This window comes from Salvelinus namaycush, chromosome 35, assembly GCF_016432855.1.
Source record: "Salvelinus namaycush isolate Seneca chromosome 35, SaNama_1.0, whole genome shotgun sequence".
NCBI classification, from domain to species: domain Eukaryota; kingdom Metazoa; phylum Chordata; class Actinopteri; order Salmoniformes; family Salmonidae; genus Salvelinus; species Salvelinus namaycush.
Window position 1 is genome coordinate 22883372 of NC_052341.1, and position 22183 is coordinate 22905554.

The window sequence follows — 22183 nt, forward strand, 5'->3', positions numbered from 1 at the left end:
ATTCATTACAGCTGCAGTGCTGGTTGTAGTGTGAGTGGAAGTAGGGAGAACGTGCATTTTATGGCTTATAAAAGTTTTGAACAAAGTGTTGACATTGCTGAATAACTTAAACATGAATTTACTCATAAAAACAGCAGCGCTTTGCTGTATTCGTTGAATCTCTCCCTAGTCATGGTTTTAAAAGTTTTGAAATCTCAGTTTCAGCTTTGCTGTGTGCTCAAGGCTTCTTTTTACAGTCTATGGCTCAAGGAAACTGCAGACGCTGTGATCTATCTGATTTGCCAGCAGTAGGCCTATAGGTGCACTTGATTTGCTCTCTGGGTTCTACCTTCATACACATGAAATGGTTTAAAATGGGAAACGTTGCCTTCCTGGTGCTAGAGCTGCTGAATCAAGTGCACCTACTGCCAACAGCACAAAACAAATAAAAAAATAGGAACGCAAGGCTTTATCGTTGTTTTTTTTACAGAAATGTTTGGTGATCGACTAGGAATGCTTTGGAGATCAACCAGTTGATCAACCGTTTGGTGACCACTGCAGTAGATGAATACTTTATGTCCTATGTATTGTTATCACAGATGGAACTTGACAGTGATATTTTATGGAAAAGAACGATGTTCCACTTCATAATTTTAGAACCCCATAAATGTTGGACAATTACAGTAAAGGCACATTTGTTCAGAGTTACTATACCACAGCTCTTTTAAAGAGGGTACTGGCTGGCTAACCCTGCTATAGCAAACCTACTGCAGTGAGTTAGTCCAATAATTGATCTGTTATTCAGCTTACTACAGCAGAGCATGTCTTCAGTTTACTATTCAAAGGGACACTCACTGCAGTTGCTGTTACTAAAATATGCTACAACTTAAATGATGTCCAATGTGAGAGCTTGGGCATGTGATTTTCCTTAAAAGGATTGTGTAGTTGGGGCATCAGGCATAGTAAGCGTATTGTAGACACAGCCACAGGGTGTGTGAGTGTGTGAGTGTGTGTGTGTGTGTGTGTGTGTGTGTGTGTGTGTGTGTGTGTGTGTGTGTGTGTGTGTGTGTGTGTGTGTGTGTGTGTGTGTGTGTGTGTGTGTGTGTGTGTGTGTGTGTGTGTGTTTGTTTTACACACGGTCAGCCAGTAGAGTTATGGAGAGTATCTCAGGTATGAAATTGAGAGGGAGAAGGGTGTTACTAAGCTATGCTGGCTTAAGGGAGAGTTGAGGCGTGCATATTGACAGGAGAACATTAAGAGTGTGTTTCTGTATGTCATTGCAATGTGTATGTGCCTGTGCTTTTGTGTGCCTGTGGACGTGTTTAACTATACTTATGGGGACCAGAAGTCCCCACAAGAATAGTAAACGAACAAAACATTGACATTTTGTTAGTCCCCACACGGTCAAATGCTATATTGAACAAAAATATAGACGCAACATGTAAAGTGTTTCTTGTGCTGAAATAAAAGATCGTAGAAATGTTTTATACACACAAAAAACGTATTGTGCACAAATTTGTTTACATCGCTGTTAGTGAGCATTTCTCATTTGCCAAGACAATCCATCCACCTGATAGGTGTGGAATATCAAGAAGCTGATTAAACAGTGTCACGTTGTATAAGGATCGGAGACAGGTGCAGGAATGCGTAATAGGGGGTTTTAACCACCCAAAATACATGAACATCACACAGGGCCAAAGCCCAAAACAAACACGTATATAAAATACACAGGGATGTAACCCAAACAAAAGAGTGAGGTTTAAACCTCTAAAGATTACACGGGACAAGACCCGTAGTAACAGTACACAGGACGAGACCCGAAATAACAAGTGCACCAGCAGCGGGACGACACCGGCCTCGGGGAACAACCACTGGGGCGCGGTGTACCAGCAGGGGGACGACACCGGCCTGAGGGACGACCACCGGGGCGCGGTGTGGGTCGGGCAGTGCGCCAACGGTGAAAATCCCTGGTCAGCGAAGCACCGCTCCTCTGGGCCGTCCCCTCCCAGTCGATGAGGTAATGGAGACGCCCCGCTCAATGCCTCGAAACCAGAACTTCATGGACTGAGTACGGCGGACCTCCCTCGATGTCCAGAGGAGGAGGCGGGGCGTCACTGGGTCCAGCCTCAGCGAGGGGACCAGGCACCACTGGCCTGAGGAGAGACACATGAAAAGTCGGGTTAATGCAGTAATCAGCAGGGAGTTGCAAACGGGCAGAAGAATGAGGCGACAAGCTTTGGAAAACCGGTCCACAATGACAAGATCGGTGGTGTTCCCCTGGGAGGGGGGAAGGTCAATGACAAAGTCCACCGAGAGGTGAGACCAGGGTCGTTGTGGAACCGGCAGGGGAAGGAGTTTTCCATAAGGGAGATGTCTGGGTGTCTTTGACTGAGTCCAGATGGAGCAGAAAGAGACGTAAACCCGGGCGTCCTAGCCAAGGTGGGCCACCAGTACTTCTCAGACAGGCAAGCGATGGTACGGCTTTTCCCAGGATGACCCGATGCAGGCGCCGTGTGTTAGTTAAGGAGGCAGTCCTGCACACCTGTGGGCATGTAAGCACAGTTCTCTGGACACTGTGCAGGTGCAGGTTCCGTGCGCAGGGCCTGCCGTATGTCGGCGTCCACGTCCCACACCACTGGTACGATGATACGGAACGGAGGGATGATGGGGGTCTCCTCTCCCTGCCTCTCCTCTTTATCATAGAGGCAAGACAGGGCGTCCGCCTTCACGTTCTTCGAGCCTGGCCTATAGGAAAGCATGAATTGGATCCTGGCGAACAGTAGAGCCCACCTGGCCTGTCTCGGGTTTAGCCTCTTCGCTGCCCTGATGTACTCCAGGTTGCGGTGGTCCGTCCACACCAGGAAAGGGTGTTTGGATCCCTCCAGCCAGTGCCTCCATGCCTTCAGAGTCTTCTTGACCGCCAAGAGTTCCCGGTCCCCTACGTCGTAGTTCCTCTAGGCGGGGCTCAGCTGCTTAGAGTAGAAAGCGCAGGGCCGCAGCTTTGGAGGGGTTCCGGTGTGCTGGGACAGCACTGCCCCTACTCCTACTTCGGGGGCATCCACCTCAACGTGGAAGGGAAGGGATGTGCCAGCACGGGAGCAATGGTGAAGCGTGCCTTCAGTGTCTCGAACGCCCTCTCCGCCTCCGCCATCCAACGAAGCCGCTGGGAACCTACTCTCAGCAGGGAGGTAAGAGGCGTGACCACCGTGCTGAAGCCCCGGATGAACCTCCAGAAATAGTTGGCGAACCCAGGAATCGCTGGACTGCTTTCACAGAGTTGGGGATGGACCATGACCTGACTGCGCTGATGCGTTGCTCCTCCATTTCCACTCCCTCCGTGGATATGAGGTAGCCCAAAAAGGACACTGACCGCTGGAAAACAAACATTTCTCTTGTTTGACATATAGATCATGCTCCGACAGTCTTCCCAGCACAGACCTGACTAACGAGACATGCTGGGCGCGGTCAGCAGAATAGACCAAAATGTCATCTATATAAACCACTACGCCCCATCCCAGCATGTCCCGAAACACTTTGTTAATAAAGTCCTGGAAGACTGAAGGAGTATTAGACAGGCCAAAAGGCATTATGAGATACTTGTAATGGCCCGTGGTCATGGAAAAGGCCATTTTCCATTCGTCTCCTGCACGAATGCGCACCAGATTGTAGGCACTCCTCAAGTCCAGTTTCGTGAAGTACTGTGCCCTGTGCATTTGTTCGATGATGGTTGGGGAAAGGAGTAAAGAATAGCTGAACTTTACTGTGCCTTTATCCAGAATTTGATAATCAATGCAGGGGCCCCGTCCCCCATCTTTCTTTTTAATAAAAAAGAAGCTTGAGGAGACTGGTGACGTAGAGGGGGGTGGATAAAACCCTGCTGGAGACTCTCCTGCCCAGTCATGTGAAATCAATAGATTAGGGATTTATTTCCATTGACTGATTTTCTTATATGAACTATAACTCAGTAAAATCATTGAAAATGTTGCGTTTATATTTTTGTTCAGTATATTTCTTGGGGGTTTAGGGCTAAGGTATAATTAGTGTTATGGTTAGAATTAGGTTTGGGGTTAGGAGTTAGGTTTAGGATTTGGGTTTATGTTAGGATTTGGGGTTAAGTTAGGGTTAGGGGTTAGGGAAAATAGGATTTTGAATGCTTATAAATTGTGTGTCCCCACAAGGTTAGTTAAACAAGACTGTGTGTGTGTGTCAAGGTATGACAGGAGTAAGCTGCTGCTGAAAGAGGTCCACAGTGTGCAGTACGTGTCCTGCATGAACCCTACGGCAGGCAGCTTCACCATTAACCCACGACTACAGGTACACACACAGACACGCTTACAAACAAGCACAGACAAACGTGCATGCACTCACACACATGCATGCACATCTGATGATGTTCCGTTGTCTCTATTGCAACGTTTCATTAGCATAATTATAAACCTCTATACATATACACATCATTTTTCTTTTTCTCCATTTCTCTTTGTAGCGTCACTTCTCAGTGTTTGCCTTGTCCTTCCCTGGAGCGGAGGCTCTTAGCACCATCTACAGTTCCATCCTCTCTCAGCACCTCAGGGGAGAGGGCTTCAGTGCTGCCCTGCAGAAGAGCTGTCCTACCCTGGTCCAGCTAGCTCTGGCCCTCCATCAGAGACTCACCTCCACCTTCCTGCCCACCGCTGTCAAGTTCCACTACATCTTTAACCTCCGAGACCTCTCCAACATATTCCAGGTGATGAATGCAAATGAATGAATGGATTGACGGGTGCACACACACACACACACACACACACACACACACACACACACACACACACACACACACACACATTTACAATTTACTATCCCTGGTGACATTTTTTACATTGATGCAAATGTTCAGTTACTGAAGCTGGTACTGTACACTCAAAACTAAGACCTAGGGCATGTTCTCCTTCATTCATGAATCGTTCCATTAAAACACCACCAGTTAAATGATTTGGCATGTGCACTCAAAACCCAGCTCTTTTACTTTTTTAATATACTGTATCAAAGTTTGGTTTGGTAGAGTTTTATTGCACCCCAGGCGGTAAAAGTTAAAGTACTGTAACTAATTTCTCATCTAAATGATTATTGATTTAGTAAGGTGTGCCTAGTGTAGAGAAATAAGGCTGAAATTTGCAGAAAAAGAGAGAAGAATGGATTTGCTCTCAGGGGTGTTTGTAACGATTTAATGTATTTAAATGAATATTATATTATACTGTAACCTCTAAAGCTGTCATGAGAGAGAAGCTTATGCGCAATATTTTTCTGTCACGATCCTCAGCGATTCCAGGGGGGCAAAGACTCTCATTTAATACAAGCACCAATACATAATTAATACTCTAAGCCATTCAACCATAGTACTTTAGTTTTCATAATTCCTTCCCTGAGACCTCCAAGCCTTGGAACTGTTTCAAGTCACACCCTTATCCTCTTATAAAATGTGCATACAGAACGTCGGAATGTACAGTAAGTCATACTTCAAAAGAACAGGTTCTCAGTTATTCATCATTATTAGCCTTAAATCTAAGAGTTTAGGTTTAGCAATTATAATGAGTTGAGGTTGAGCTATTAGAATTATTCTAACCTCACCTTTAACGATGAGGGACCATAGATTCAACACTAGAGCGTTTATTATCTATAATTACAGACCATAGACTCCAGCCCTGCTGACCCCTTTATGTTACCTTTTAGACCTTTAATCAACGTTGACAACAGTACAGCATTGATTTCAATAGCAGGGTCCTGATGGGGGTAGAACTCATTAAACTTAGCTTTTGAACTTTGAAGAGTCTCAGTGCTGTGTGTTTTGGTGAAGCCTGCATTCTAAAGGGTCTGTGTGGTGTCCCTGGTGTCAAGCCGGTAGAGAGTGTGGGAGAAAGGTGGGACAAAAGGAGAGAGAGAGCGCAGGATGAATCCTTGTTGTTTTTCAGCTGGGGTAATAAGGAGAAAGTGAGATGGGGCTCAGACACAGCCCATAGTTCTCTTTTGAACTTTTCTCTCCATATGTCTTCACAATTCAGCTGCTAACTAGCTCCAGGGCCTGAGGATAGCTAGCTACACAGGGTTGCCTGCTCACACACCCTAGTCCACATTCCATCTTGTCTGCTTGTCCTCACTGTTTTTAAGAATGGAAAGTTCTTTAATTTACAAATTAAGCTCCTGAAAGTTTACAAATCGTCTTAGTGTCTTCAGACATATTGTGTGCCCCAAACTTGTTATTTGAAATAGCTAGTCAGACGAAGTGAGGACTAGTAAGTATCTTTAGCGCAATAGCCACGCAGGTCCTATTGTGTTGGTGCTTACCATTACGTCATAGTATTTATTCTATTGCAATTTTGCTGTCCTCTTGTGTTCATTAAAATTTGCGAAATGTGGATTATTTCTGAAGAGGTTTACCTAAGGAAAATTAGTTTGGTGACTTTTAATGAAGCAGCAGTTAGTTTAGTATCTTTGTAAACACTGGAACACTGGTACAATCAGCCCAAGGCGACTACTGCCTCATTATCATCAGCTCTAATGAGGAAAACCAAGCTGAGGAACCTAACGGGGGATAACACTTTGTTACAACATTTTCAAGAGAACTGTTCAGACAACATTCAAGGTAGTATCTAAGCCTTTCTTCTCTTCACCAGAAATCCTAATATTTTCCAATAATTACACTCCTCAAGGTAGTTGTCACAAGGTTGAATTGATGTCACAAGAAATGATCAGTTCTTTTCTCCGGTATTCCTCTCTCCTCTTTGTGTCACTCTTTGGTTTCTCTCCGTCCCTTATTGATTGAAATACAACCACAAGGCTATCACTAAACACTTTGGTAGTGTTTGTCAAGTTTTCATAGTTACTTCACTGACAACAACTCAAAGCCAGATCCAGCTTAATATGATGACAGAAACACCATCATCCTATGGGGACATGTTGATGTTTGATAGTTAACTAGATGCCAGTAGCCAAATCCCTGCTAATAGGACAAGAAAAACAGTCTATGTTCCTATAGGGATGTGTTGTGAGAGAACTGCATTTCACAGCACCAGACCGTTAGGAACGCTGTCTATCGTTTGTTTTTCTGCTGTACATGGCCAGCGGGCATAACAGGGATCTGTCTGGCGAACATCACCCTAAATGAGCTCTGGTAGAACAGAAGGAGAGTGGGAATGAGAGAACAAGGTAGAAGAAGAGCGATGGGTAGGAGAGGGGGAGGAGGGAAGAAGAAAAGGAGGAAAGAGAGCAGGAGAGATGAGAGAAAGTTATGTCAGCATGGTTAGGAGAGAGAACTCCATCTACTGTATTGTACTTAGGGTTGCAAAGGGTCAGAAACTTTCCAGGATATTTCCAGCATTTTCCCAGAAATTTTCCAAATTTCTCAAAAACGTTAGCTTATAACAGTGAACCTTTTTTTGTGAGATACACATAAGGCAATTCTAGGTCTTGCGGCATATTTTGGTTAAACTATCCCCAATTCAATGGAATTGCAACCCTCTGCATGCACAGTGCATTCTTCCATCACATGTGCAGTGCACTCTTCCATCACATGATTCTCAAAATCTTGCACACTACTGAGATGCTATTGAGCCAACACTACTACAATGTCTGAGCCAAGGACTACATGCTTTCTGGTAAGTTTTGATTACAATACTGGGTGGGGTGAATAGATTGTATATGGCAGACATTATTTTTTGTTAACTAGTAAATAGTAGCCTACAGCAAAGTGTGTTTAAATCATTTCTAATTTGTTAACAATTTCTGCTAGTTAGTTTTTGCTACCATGTGGGTTTTAGCTTGCTTGAGCCTCCTAACTGAGGAGTGTTAATTCACCTATTTCCATACGTTTAATTTTAAAACATTTATCTTACAAAAGAGTTGTTTAATCTAACTTTTCTAATCTTTACAGGAAAACGCCACAAAAAAATCTGATGTGTAGAGACATTTCACTGCAGCTAATGTAGAAGGAAAAGCTGTGTACATCTGCAAATACTGTGCCAAATCATATGTGAAGAATGCAACAAAGATGCAGAATCATCTGGCCAAGTGCAAAAAGTTCCCTCAAGCTCACGACAAGCAACCTCTGACAAAAGACCCTCTACTTCTATTCGAAGTGAAAATGATGAATCAGACACCTTATCGATAGCAACAGCTCATGGTCTTCCTGGAATCAGACGTTTTTTTGACTCAATGGAGGAACGTAGTCAGAGAAATGCTGATGAATGTCTTGCTGTGTATGCAACTGGTTCACCTCTGATGCTCACAGGCAATGCGTATTGGAAGAGATTTCTGAATGTTCTTTTCCCAGCATACACCCCTCCAACCAGACATGCTTTATCTACTTATTTGCTGGATGCAGAGTTCAACAGAGTTCAAGTGAAGGTCAAGCAAATCATAGAGAAAGCAGACTGTATTGCAATCATCTCTGATGGGTGGTCGAATGTTCGTGGGCAAATAATAATTAACTACATCATCTCCACCCCTCAACCAGTATTCTACAAGAGCACAGACACAAGGGACAACAGACACACCGGTCTCTACATTGCAGATGAGCTGAAGGCAGTCATCAATGACCTTAGACCAGAGAAGGTACTTGCACGGGTGACAGACAATGCTGCGAAACATGAAGGCTGCTTGGTCTAAGGTGGAGGAGTCCTACCCTCACATCACACCCATTGGCTGTGCTGTTCATGCATTGAATCTGCTCCTCAAGGACATCATGGTACTGAAAACAATGGATACCCTATACAAGAGAGCTAAGGAAATGGTTAGGTATGTGAAGGGTCATCAAGTTATAGCAGCAATCTACCTCACCAAGCAAAGTGAGAAGAATAAGAGCACCACATTGATGCTGCCCAGCAACACTCGTTGGGGTGGTGTTGTCATCATATTTGACAGTTTCCTGGAGGGGAAGGAGTCTCTCCAAGAAATGGCCATATCACAGTCTGCCGATATGGACAGCCCCATCAAGAGGATCCTCCTGAATGATGTATTTTGGGAGAGAGTGGTAAGCAGCCTGAAACTCTTGAAACCTGTAGCAGTAGCCATTGCGCAGATTTACGGAGACAAGGCCACCCTGTCTGATGTTCAGACTCTGCTTGCAGATGTAAGAGAAGAAATCCGTACTGCCCTGCCCACTTCACTGTTGCTCCAAGCAGAGGAAACTGCTGTTCTGAAATACACTGCTCAAAAAAATAAAGGGAACACTAAAATAACACATCCTAGATCTGAATGAATGAAATATTCTTATTAAATACTTTTTTCTTTACATAGTTGAATGTGCTGACAACAAAATCGCACAAAAATTATCAATGGAAATCAAATTTATCAACCCATGGAGGTCTGGATTTGGAGTCATACTCAAAATTAAAGTGGAAAACCACACTACAGGCTGATCCAACTTTGATGTAATGTCCTTAAAACAAGTCAAAATGAGGCTCAGTAGTGTGTGTGGCCTCCACGTGCCTGTATGACCTCCCTACAACGCCTGGGCATGCTCCTGATGAGGTGGCGGATGGTCTCCTGAAGGATCTCCTCCCAGACCTGGACTAAAGCATCCGCCAACTCCTGGACAGTCTGTGGTGCAACGTGGCGTTGGTGGATGGAGCGAGACATGATGTCCCAGATGTGCTCAATTGGATTCAGGTCTGGGGAACGGGCGGGCCAGTCCATAGCATCAATGCCTTCCTCTTGCAGGAACTGCTGACACACTCCAGCCACATGAGGTCTAGCATTGTCTTGCATTAGGAGGAACCCAGGGCCAACCGCACCAGCATATGGTCTCACAAGGGGTCTGAGGATCTCATCTAGGTACCTAATGGCAGTCAGGCTACCTCTGGCGAGCACATGGAGGGCTGTGCGGCCCCCCAAAGAAATGCCACCCCACACCATGACTGACCCACCGCCAAACCGGTCATGCTGGAGGATGTTGCAGGCAGCAGAACGTTCTCCACGGCGTCTCCAGACTCTGTCACGTCTGTCACATGTGCTCAGTGTGAACCTGCTTTCATCTGTGAAGAGCACAGGGCGCCAGTGGCGAATTTGCCAATCTTGGTGTTCTCTGGCAAATGCCAAACGTCCTGCACGGTGTTGGGCTGTAAGCACAACCCCCACCTGTGGACGTCGGGCCCTCATACCACCCTCATGGAGTCTGTTTCTGACCGTTTGAGCAGACACATGCACATTTGTGGCCTGCTGGAGGTCATTTTGCAGGGCTCTGGCAGTGCTCCTCCTTGCACAAAGGCGGAGGTAGCGGTCCTGCTGCTGGGTTGTTGCCCTCCTACGGCCTCCTCCACGTCTCCTGATGTACTGGCCTGTCTCCTGGTAGCGCCTCCATGCTCTGGACACTACGCTGACAGACACAGCAAACCTTCTTGCCACAGCTCGCATTGATGTGCCATCCTGGATGAGCTGCACTACCTGAGCCACTTGTGTGGGTTGTAGACTCCGTCTCATGCTACCACTAGAGTGAAAGCACCGCCAGCATTCAAAAGTGACCAAAATATCAGCCAGGAAGCATAGGAACTGAGAAGTGGTCTGTGGTCACCACCTGTAGAACCAGTCCTGCCTATAATTTCCACCTGTTGTCTATTCCATTTGCACAACAGCATGTGAAATTTATTGTCAATCAGTGTTGCTTCCTAAGTGGACAGTTTGATTTCACAGAAGTGTGATTGACTTGGAGTTACATTGTGTTGTTTAAGTGTTCCCTTTATTTTTTTGAGCAGTGTACATCAAAAAGCGTGAAGACTTCTGCCTGAAGCCCATACACGCCGCAGCATACATGTTGGACCCCAAGTACGCTGGCAAGAGCATCCTGTCTGCTGCAGAGATCAACAAGGCCTATGGTGTCATCACTACCAGGTCTCGCCACCTTGGCCCGGATGAGGGAAAAGTTCTTGGCAATCTGGCGAAGTACACTTCCAAGCAAGGGCTTTGGGATGGAGATGCAATATGGCAGTCTTGCCAACATATCTCATCAGCCACCTGGTGGAAGGGACTTTGTGGATCTGAGGCTCTTTCCCCTGTTGCCCCCGTCATCCTCTAAATCCCACCAACATCAGCCGCCTCAGTGCGCAACTGGTCCTTGTTTGGGAACACACACACGCCAAAGCACGCAACAGGTTGACCAATACAAGGGTTGAAAAATTGGTGGCCATCTGGGCAAATTTGAGGCTTTTTGAGCCTGACAACGAGCCATCCCCAACAAGGTTGGAAAGTGACAGTGAAGATGAGGCCTCAGAGTCAGATGTTCAAGAGGTGGACATTGAGGAGGTCCAGGGCGAAGACATGGATGCCTGAGAGGAAGACAACCAAAGCTTTAGTTTCTAGACTATCATTTTACAGATGTATGTTGAAAACGTTTTTGGGAGATGAGATGGATCATTGGGGATCATTCAATATTCCCTTTCTTTTGTTGTTCAGTGAAATCATTCCATGTGAAGAGTCAACTAATTTAATTAAAGTTCAATTCGTAACTAAATATTTTTATTTATTTCTATTGTCAGGATTTCATAATTTGCAATTATGTCTTATGATAAGGTAAAAGGTTTATGTTTCTGTCTCCATATGATATGGTAAATATATCCAATGCAAAAAAACATCTACATTTAAATGGTATGAATATAAATGTGCATATATTTCCGTTATTTCCCATATATTCCCGTTAATTCCCACGGAAAGTTTCACCTCTGAATATTCCCCAATGTGCAACCCTAATTGTACTGTCTGTCTAACGTAGAAAGCCCAGTCCGCTGAGCTGGAGATAGCTGTAGTAGTTAACCAGGGAGGAGGAGAGGCATTGTTTGGAACCCAGAGCGACTGGTCGGCAGAGAGGAGTGGAAACAAGCCTCAGACGAAATCAAATCAAATTGTATTTGTCACATGCTTTGTAAACAACAGTTGTAGACTAGCAGTGAAATGCTTACTTACGGGCACTTCCCAATAATGCAGAGAGAAAATTATATATATATATATAATATATATATATATATAAATAATAGAAAAAGTATAACACAAGGAATAAATACACAATGAGTAACGATAACTTGGCTATATACACGGGGTACCAGTAATTGAGGTTGACTTGTACATGTAGGTTGGAAAAAAGTGACTAGGCAACAGGATAGATTGTAAACAGTAACATCAGCGCATTTGATGAATCAAAAGAGTGCAAGAAGGGTTAATGCAGATAGTCCAGGTAGCTATTGGTTAACTATTTTAACTAACTGTTTAGCAGTCTTATGGCTTGGGGGTAGAGGCTGGTCCTAGACTTGGTGCATCGGTAGCAGAGAGAACAGTCTGAAGGCTCTGACTCATACCCAATCCCTCTCTTCTGTGGACAATGATAGAGGGGGAAGAGGGGTGGTGGGGGGGGGGGGGGGGGGGCTACCAAAGGATGACTGGAGGAAAAGGAGAGGAAGATATTACACAGACACCTCCAACGCACTCCGTTACGACAGTCATCATCAGATCGGATTCAGTTGGCTGTAACACGCGAGGTGATGATGACGACGTTGATTTGCATACGGCCTGCTGCCTGGAGCACACAGCATCTGTTAGTTTGTGTTTTTTCTCCCTCGGTGACGGGCCGCAGAAAGGGACAAACAGTGCCGGAGCTTCACCGGGCCTATTCCTCATGCTAGGACAGCTGCTGGGAGAGGAGATGGGATTACACTGAGACATGGATGAGTTCTAGTCTTTCCCTGTGGGACAATGTTAGTGTTTAGCTCATCCAGAGCAAAGCATATCATCTTAGATTAGTTAGACATTCATCTGTTGGAAGGTATTATTTGATTGATCTGAAGTTTATGTCATTCAGTTCATTTGGGAGCGTGTTGGAGATGCCAGGGTTTAGCTTGTGAAGAGAAAAGTATGATAAATAGTCTTACTTTTATGAAATATTAGTCTCTTAAACAGTGATTGCTCAGAATATATACATGAAATCAAACCAAGAAGTCCCATTGATTAATTTTTGTACTTACATAAACCCCTGGTCTTACTTTCTCTCACTCCCTTTCTACCAGCATTTAGCCCCAACAGTTATCGACTTACCCACGTTTACCGTACCTTTTTACGGTATAACCTGACTTTATCTGCCTCCTGTCCTGTCCAGGGTATTCTGTTCTGCACCAGTGAGTGTCTGAGGGGTCCTGTGGATCTGGTGAAGATCTACCTCCATGAGTCCAACCGTGTCTACAGAGACAAGATGGTGGAGGACAGAGACACACAGGCCTTTGATAAGCTGCAGGCAGACACTGTGAAAAAGTTCTATGAGGTAAGGAGAGAGTTTTACCAAGTTACACCCAAAGAAATAGAGACACACACGCAGGCAAGCACGTGGACGTACACCCCTACACACACGCACAGGCACACACACGCAGGCACACACCCACAGGCACACACACACGCAGGCACGCACATGGACGTACACCCACAGACACCAGCACGGGCACACACATTTCACACACACACACTTCACACACAGGCATGCAAACACACTCTGACTCACACACATACACACACACATACACACTGTTGGGGAGAGAGTTTTACCAAGTTCAGCAGAGGAAGACGGAGCAAGAGGTGGAGGGGGGAAATCATTAGACAGCCTGCTCAGAGTCGGAGGCCGGACATCAGTGACCAGCGCAGCGAGGAGAGGGAAGAGGAGGGGAATGGAGAGAATAGTAATCAGGAGAAGGGTCTGACTGTCAGGGCCTGGGCCACCAGCCCAGCAAATTGGAAAACATTTTAATGGTTTTCTGACCGCTGTGCCCTGACTCCCTACCCTCCTGACTTTATCACAAACACACTGTTCATGCTTACAGCCAGGGAACTGACACCTACACACACAGGGGAATGCACGCAGACACACACACACACCCTCAAGTTGATCACACACACACTTTTTTGCAGCGAGGGAACACACACACACACACACCACCAAAATATAAAGCTCCGGTTCCAGCATGTCAGCTAGTCGTTTTCAAGTGTTCTCTAATGAGAAAGAGACAGGAGACAGGAGAAAGATATCACAGTTCCCCTCAGATGAACTGAGTCTTAGGGAATACACTGTAGGAATGTACATTTCCTCAAACAGAGGCCTACGTTTAGAAACATCCTGCTATCATAAATAATTGAAGTGTTAAACATAACTAGTAAAAGTGAACACAGAGTAGCCTACTCCAGGAAATGTTTTGTTTGCTGAATGCTGAGTTCCTCCCTGTCCAGACTGATTCCATTTAACCGTTCCACTGTAGGTAACTGAGGCTCTGTCCTAAATGGCACACTATTCCCGATGTAGTGCACTGCTTTTGAACCAGAGCCCAGGCCCTGGTTAAAAGTAGTGCGCTAAATAGGGAATAAGGGGCCATTTGGGATGCATACAGAATGTGTCTCCCCTCAGGATATGGAGGAGACGCTGGAGCAGGCCAGGGAGATGAACATGTTCTGTCACTTCGCCTCGGGGGTGGGGGAGCCCCGGTACATGGCTGTCCAGTCCTGGAGCTCCCTCAACAAAACACTACTGGAGGTCCTGGACAGCTATAACGAAGTTAACGCTGTCCTCAACCTGGTTCTGTTTGAAGACGCTATGGCTCACATGTAGGAAGGAGAAACCTCTATTTGGCTTTTTAATGTACTTATTATAGGTCCATTATAAGTCCCTCTTTTGCTATATCACTAATAAAAAAATAAATGAACTGAGAAACACTTTTAATGCCGTATCATCAGTAAATAATGGCGATTGCTTCTTAAAACCTCTGCTTTTGTCCTTCTCTCTTTCCCCTCTTGCTCTTTATTCCCCTCCCTCTCTCTCTCCCCCCTCCTGTAGTTGCCGTATCAACCGTATCCTGGAGTCTCCACGTGGTAACGCTCTATTGGTCGGCGTGGGTGGCAGCGGCAAGCAGAGCCTCACCCGATTGGCTGCCTTCATCTCCAACCTGGAAGTGTTCCAAATCACCCTCAGGAAAGGCTACGGCATCCCTGACCTCAAGGTACACGCACTCACACCCGCACGCACGCCCCTGCATGCACTGACCGAGACCATTGCATATTGCATGACTTAAACTACAAATGTTCCCCATTCTGTTCTACTGGGAACTTATGTCTAGCAGCTGACCAGCTAAATGCTCCCTCTCTCCCTTCTCCACTCCCTCCCTCCTTCCCTCCACACCTCTCTCTCTCTCTCTCTCCTGTCACCCCCCCCCCCCCCCCCCCCATCAGACTGACCTGGCGTCCCTCTACATCAAAGCTGGCGTGAAGAATGTTGGCACGGTGCTGCTAATGACTGATGCCCAGGTGGCAGATGAGAAGTTCCTCGTTCTGGTCAACGATCTTTTGGCATCGGGTACGATTGGGACGGGGACATTGGGGAGGGGGGGCTGGCATTGGGGTTGGCTGGGACATTGGGGAGGGGGGTTGGCATTGGGGTTGGCTGGGACATTGGGGAGGGGGGTTGGCATTGGGGTTGGCTGGGACATTGGGAAAGAAGGCTATGTGTCACTCTGTTGGCATTAGGTAGGGCAGGAGAAGCCAGAGCCAAATATAAAGAGCTCCAATATACTGTATCTGGCCTTGCCAATAGCTGCCTATGTAGATGAATGAGAGGAGAATTCTCCCTTTCACAAAGAAGAAGAGCCAGTTACCATGGCTTTGTGTGAGTGTGCTGGAACACTGCTACTGCATCACTGTTGGAGGTGATGCCAAACACAAATGTCCACCTCCGGATAGACTAACAAGTCAGCTCTAAACTACAATTATATTCCATTATTCAGATGGATGAGGAGGAGACATGGAAGTAAAAACCTAAAGAAACAGGATTTTTTTCTCCTCTCTGTCTTCCTCTCTGTGAGTCGCAGAGAGTTGCAGTACTGTAATAGTAATGCTCAGAGCTTCACCGTAAATCAGTGATGTGAGTCATCCAGTCACTAGGACCCTCGCCTGTCACTACCTCCTGTTTACACCCCTTCTGCGTTAGAGGAAACAGTGCCACTGTTCGCCCCAGCACATTCTGTTATTGTTTTGTTGATAAAGCACCCAGCATGGTAAAAAGACATTTGCAGGACCTATTCTGCTCTTCTATCCCGCATGAAGTGATGTGCAATTATACAAAGGGGGAAAACAGTGTTCGTTGTTTGAAGTAACTTTTTTGTTGTTGTAATATCGATCTGAATGTTCTATTGTAGGTGAGCTCCCTATTGGTTTAGATCTGAATGTTCTATTGTAGGTGAGCTCCCTATTGGTTTAGATCTGAATGTTCTATTGTAGGTGAGCTCCCTATTGGTTTAGATCTGAATGTTCTATTGTAGGTGAGCTCCCTATTGGTTTAGATCTGAATGTTCTATTGTAGGTGAGCTCCCTATTGGTTTAGATCTGAATGTTCTATTGTAGGTGAGCTCCCTATTGGTTTAGATCTGAATGTTATATTGTAGGTGAGCTCCCTATTGGTTTAGATCTGAATGTTATATTGTAGGTGAGCTCCCTATTGGTTTAGATCTGAATGTTATATTGTAGGTGAGCTCCCTATTGGTTTAGATCTGAATGTTATATTGTAGGTGAGCTCCCTATTGGTTTAGATCTGAATGTTATATTGTAGGTGAGCTCCCTATTGGTTTAGATCTGAACGTTCTATTGTAGGTGAGCTCCCTATTGGTTTAGATCTGAATGTTCTATTGTAGGTGAGCTCCCTATTGGTTTAGATCTGAACGTTCTATTGTAGGTGAGCTCCCTATTGGTTTAGATCTGAATGTTCTATTGTAGGTGAGCTCCCTATTGGTTTAGATCTGAACGTTCTATTGTAGGTGAGCTCCCTATTGGTTTAGATCTGAACGTTCTATTGTAGGTGAGCTCCCTATTGGTTTAGATCTGAATGTTCTATTGTAGGTGAGCTCCCTATTGGTTTAGATCTGAAGGTTCTATTGTAGGTGAGCTCCCTATTGGTTTAGATCTGAACGTTCTATTGTAGGTGAGCTCCCTATTGGTTTAGATCTGAACGTTCTATTGTAGGTGAGCTCCCTATTGGTTTAGATCTGAATGTTCTATTGTAGGTGAGCTCCCTATTGGTTTAGATCTGAATGTTCTATTGTAGGTGAGCTCCCTATTGGTTTAGATCTGAATGTTCTATTGTAGGTGAGCTCCCTATTGGTTTAGATCTGAATGTTCTATTGTAGGTGAGCTCCCTATTGGTTTAGATCTGAACGTTCTATTGTAGGTGAGCTCCCTATTGGTTTAGATCTGAACGTTCTATTGTAGGTGAGCTCCCTATTGGTTTAGATCTGAACGTTCTATTGTAGGTGAGCTCCCTATTGGTTTAGATCTGAACGTTCTATTGTAGGTGAGCTCCCTATTGGTTTAGATCTGAATGTTCTATTGTAGGTGAGCTCCCTATTGGTTTAGATCTGAAGGTTCTATTGTAGGTGAGCTCCCTATTGGTTTAGATCTGAACGTTCTATTGTAGGTGAGCTCCCTATTGGTTTAGATCTGAATGTTCTATTGTAGGTGAGCTCCCTATTGGTTTAGATCTGAACGTTATATTGTAGGTGAGCTCCCTATTGGTTTAGATCTGAATGTTCTATTGTAGGTGAGCTCCCTATTGGTTTAGATCTGAATGTTCTATTGTAGGTGAGCTCCCTATTGGTTTAGATCTGAATGTTCTATTGTAGGTGAGCTCCCTATTGGTTTAGATCTGAATGTTCTATTGTAGGTGAGCTCCCTATTGGTTTAGATCTGAAGGTTCTATTGTAGGTGAGCTCCCTATTGGTTTAGATCTGAAGGTTCTATTGTAGGTGAGCTCCCTATTGGTTTAGATCTGAATGTTCTATTGTAGGTGAGCTCCCTATTGGTTTAGATCTGAATGTTCTATTGTAGCTGAGCTCCCTATTGGTTTAGATCTGAATGTTCTATTGTAGGTGAGCTCCCTATTGGTTTAGATCTGAATGTTCTATTGTAGGTGAGCTCCCTATTGGTTTAGATCTGAATGTTCTATTGTAGGTGAGCTCCCTATTGGTTTAGATCGGAATGTTCTATTGTAGGTGAGCTCCCTATTGGTTTAGATCTGAACGTTCTATTGTAGGTGAGCTCCCTATTGGTTTAGATCTGAACGTTCTATTGTAGGTGAGCTCCCTATTGGTTTAGGCTTGAATGTTATATGATCGGTGAGATCCCCATTGGTTTAGATACTTCAATAACATGTGAGTGTTCCAATATGTTACTCTATATGTGGGATGCACAGGTAGCATCTATGGCACTTTCGCTTAGAAATGTACATTTCCACGTAGTCAAATTGTGACATGTTAGTAATGGTCTGGAACAGAAACCTGCATACACAGTAGCCCCCCAGGACTGTACATTGCCCACCATGTCTCTGTGTGATGTGAATATTCTATCCCAGGTGAGATTCCTGACCTGTTCCCAGATGACGAGGTGGAGAACATCATCGGGAGCGTCAGGAACGAGGTGCGAGGACTTGGAATGATTGACACCCGGGAAAACTGCTGGAAGTTCTTCATCGATCGAGTCCGCAGGCAGCTCAAGGTGACAAACTGTCTTGTTCAGGGACATGGAGCGTTTCTTTGAATTTCATATCTCTCTCGGTGTAAGAAGTTGAGAAACGTTAATAATAATAATTCAAATGAAAGTGGTCTAGAAGTGGTTGTAAACAGGTTTTTGTAACCAGCTTTGCCTTTTGAGTTGTTACCACCTCCTGTGTCAGACCATAGAGATTATATTATTCAGAGGTTCATGACATTTTTCAGATCATTTTTTTTTTAGTAAGGTCTAGTCTTATTATATTGCTGTGAGAGCTTTAGTTTGGGTATGAACTGTAGGCCAGCATTTCTCTCTGTGTGACTACAGTCCTGATGAGATCGTGCCACCACTATACCCTGTTGTCTGCGGGAAAGCGTCAGGCCAGGGGTTAGCAGTATTATTATTATGATGAGGTTTGGAGCAGAATAAATTAGGGTAGTAGAGTCCCATTGGTCGGTGTTTAGAGAGGCTGGATCACACACATATACACAAACACACACACACACACACAAATACAAAGGTGGACACACATACACACAGGCACGCACATAAACACATACAGCTGGATTCCTCATCCCTGTGCTAGGTAGGTGGCTGTGTGTTTCTCCCCTGGGGGCAGTGGGCTGACGGTATGTGTATGTGTTTCTCTGTGTGTGTAGGTGGCCCTGTGCTTTTCTCCAGTGGGCAGTAAGTTGCGGGTGCGTAGCAGGAAGTTCCCAGCTGTGGTTAACTGTACAGCCATTGACTGGTTCCATGAGTGGCCACAGGAGGCGCTGGAGTCTGTCAGCCTCAAGTTCCTACAAGAGGTCGACAATATTGAAGTGAGATCTCTCCTTCTCTCTCTTTGTCTCTCACACTTTTCTTTCCCACTCTATCTCTCTCATTCTCGCTCTCTATGTTTCTCTCTTTCTCTCTCACACTTTTCTTTCTCTCTCATTCTCTCTCCCTCTCTTTCGTAATCATCATCCACAATAAAACCTCTAAGACTCTACCTCTGTTGTCCTCCCAGCCGGAGCTGAAGGAGTCAGTGAGTAAGTTCATGGCCTACGTCCACGTCAGTGTGAACCACACCTCCAAGGAGTACCTGTCCAATGAGAGGCGCTATAACTACACCACGCCCAAGTCCTTCCTGGAGCAGATCAAGCTGTACCAAAGCCTGCTGGCCAATAAGAGCAGAGATCTCACCATGAAGATGGAACGCCTGGAGAACGGCCTACAGAAACTCAACAGCACGTCCGCTCAGGTCAGACCTTACCTTACTTTATTCTAACTTAACCTACTGTACCGGCCTCTTCCTCACCTTAACCACCAAGATGGAGAGGCTGGAGAACGGCCTGTAGAAACTCAGCAGCTCCTCCGCTCAGGTAAAAATATACTCCATATATTCTCTCACCTTACCTCCTCTGTATTCACATGTTTCCTTTAACTCACCTGAAACCCAACAGTACCTCAACCTGTGCTCCTCCATACAGGCCCTTACCAAGTTGACGCTGATGCCTGTATAAGTACCTTTATGCGTTCACGTTTTTCATGTACTGAACTGTACACTGAGTGTACAAAACATGCTCTTTCCATGACATAGACCAGGTGAATCCAGGTGAAGTTATGATCCCTTATTGATGTCACTTCTTAAATCCACTTCAATCAGTGTAGATGAAGGGAAGGAGACAGGTTAAAGAAGGATTTTTAAGCCTTGAGACAATTGAGACATGGATTGTGCATATGTGCCATTCAGAGGGTGAATGGGCAAGACAAAAGATTTAAGTGCCTTTGAACGGGGTATGGTAGTAGGTGCCAGGCGCACCGGTTTGAGTGTGTCAAGAACTGCAACGCTGCTGGGTTTTTCAGCTCAACAGTTTCCCGTGTGTATCAAGAATAGCCCACCACCCAAAGGACATCCAGACAACTTGACACAACTGTGAGAGGTATTGGAGTCAGCATAGGCCAGCATCCCTGTGGAACGCTTTTGACACCTTGTAGAGTCATCAACAAATTGAGGCTGTCCTGAGGGCAAATTGGGGTGCAACTCAATATTAGGTTAGGTGTTCCTAATGTTTTGTACACTCAGTGTATGTTCACTGATTCAACACTTGAAGGGACATGAACACATCAGCGAGTCCCACACGCAGGAGAGTCTAATTATAGTGTTGGTGACACACACACACACACCCTCCAACGTGAATAGCATTAATGCATTACAATGTGTCACCAACCCCCTATAGGAATACCCAGCAGGTCACATACATACATTACAGTACATACTTACCCTGTAATTGCGTTGACTGTTCATTACAGTTCCACCCCCTGACCCCTTTTACAACAGGCTTCATTAATGCTCTTTCTATATGTGTTCACGTCCCTCTGACAAGCCTCTTGCAATAAATGTACTTGTTTTGTAACATCAACACTTAATTCAGAAAGTCAGAGATCGGCTGTCTGGTAAACAACAATAAACAAGGTTGCAGGGGTTAAAGCGGGGAGATGAGGCTGAAAATGACTCATCGGCTCCCCAGAGAACATATTAAAGGGATTCCTGTGGGCTGTATTCAGCTCCTCTGGTCTGGATTTTGGTCTGTTTTTGCGGCAGCCATCTTGGATGATGAGTGTTAATAGTGTTTTAATGAGAGGAGAGCGAGTGGGTTGGAGCTGAGATGCGCTGATACCACAGGATGTATCTGGGAGCGGATCAGGGGAGATGAGTTCTTGCGCTACACACACACATGCACATGCACATACACGTGTGTGTCTGTGTGTGTGTTTGTGTGTGTGTGTGGCTCCTAGACCTGCCTCTATCAGTGTGGAGTTGCGTGGGCGAACAGTGCTCTTATACTCTTTATAATGAACCTACACACACACACACACACACCTCCTCCTCTTCTTTTGTCTCTCTGACACTAATCGCTGTGGGAGGCTAATGTCTCATCTCCAGTCGTGTAAATGTGAGGGTTCTAACCTCCAATCTACCCTCATCCACAGATCCCTGACAGGGAGCCAGAGAAAGGAAAAATAGGAGGTTATATATAAAAATGATTTAAAGGCCCAATGCAGCCGTTTTTATATATCAATATCAAATCCTTTCTAGGTAACAATTAAGTTGTAGATTGTATTTTCAACCAGCAACTATCAGGAAACAACACTGATCCAATTTTTTTCACACTTGTACAGTGTTAGTTTCATTAGCTGTTGTAGAATATTATAGAAAACACAGGCATAACGTAATTTCAACTGCACTGGGCCTTTAATGATTAAGGGAAAATAGTTCTGCTTTTTCAACCACGTGTCGCTGTTCTGATAACATGATCTGATGAGTTCTAGTGTATCGGTCCCAGACTCCCAGTCTGATGAACTGGTTATGGTGCTGTAGGGGAAAATACTTGCTCTCCTGTAAATTAGATCTTGGAAATAACTTTAGGTTTGTTTAGATCCACCTGGACAGAATGTCATCTTCCATAGAGGGAGGGCGGTAAGGCAGTTATACGGATTTGAATTGATAAAGACAATACACCCTGTCTAGAAGCTAGGGTATTATGTGTGGGTGTTAGATAGTCCCATACACACTGGTACGTGTTTACATGTATTTAGAGAGCTGTCCAGATGTAGAGCGATTTCACTGTTTATCTCACAGCCATGTCTCACAGCAATTAGTTATCTCTCTCTCGCCATCCATCCATCTATCTCTCTC

General features: G+C 45.0%; 1 protein-coding gene across 1 annotated transcript in view; it reads left to right on the forward strand.

Moving 5' to 3' along the window:
* Window positions 1–22183, forward strand: part of dnah9 (dynein, axonemal, heavy chain 9) — a 140123-nt gene that overhangs the window by 51263 nt on the left and 66677 nt on the right. The window contains exons 45-53 of the mRNA XM_038974915.1: window positions 4191–4293; window positions 4466–4705; window positions 13091–13252; window positions 14381–14577; window positions 14807–14969; window positions 15199–15322; window positions 18365–18507; window positions 19161–19322; window positions 19511–19744. Of these exons, the coding sequence (XP_038830843.1) occupies window positions 4191–4293; window positions 4466–4705; window positions 13091–13252; window positions 14381–14577; window positions 14807–14969; window positions 15199–15322; window positions 18365–18507; window positions 19161–19322; window positions 19511–19744 (1528 nt within the window). The remainder of the gene's footprint in view (window positions 1–4190; window positions 4294–4465; window positions 4706–13090; window positions 13253–14380; window positions 14578–14806; window positions 14970–15198; window positions 15323–18364; window positions 18508–19160; window positions 19323–19510; window positions 19745–22183) is intronic.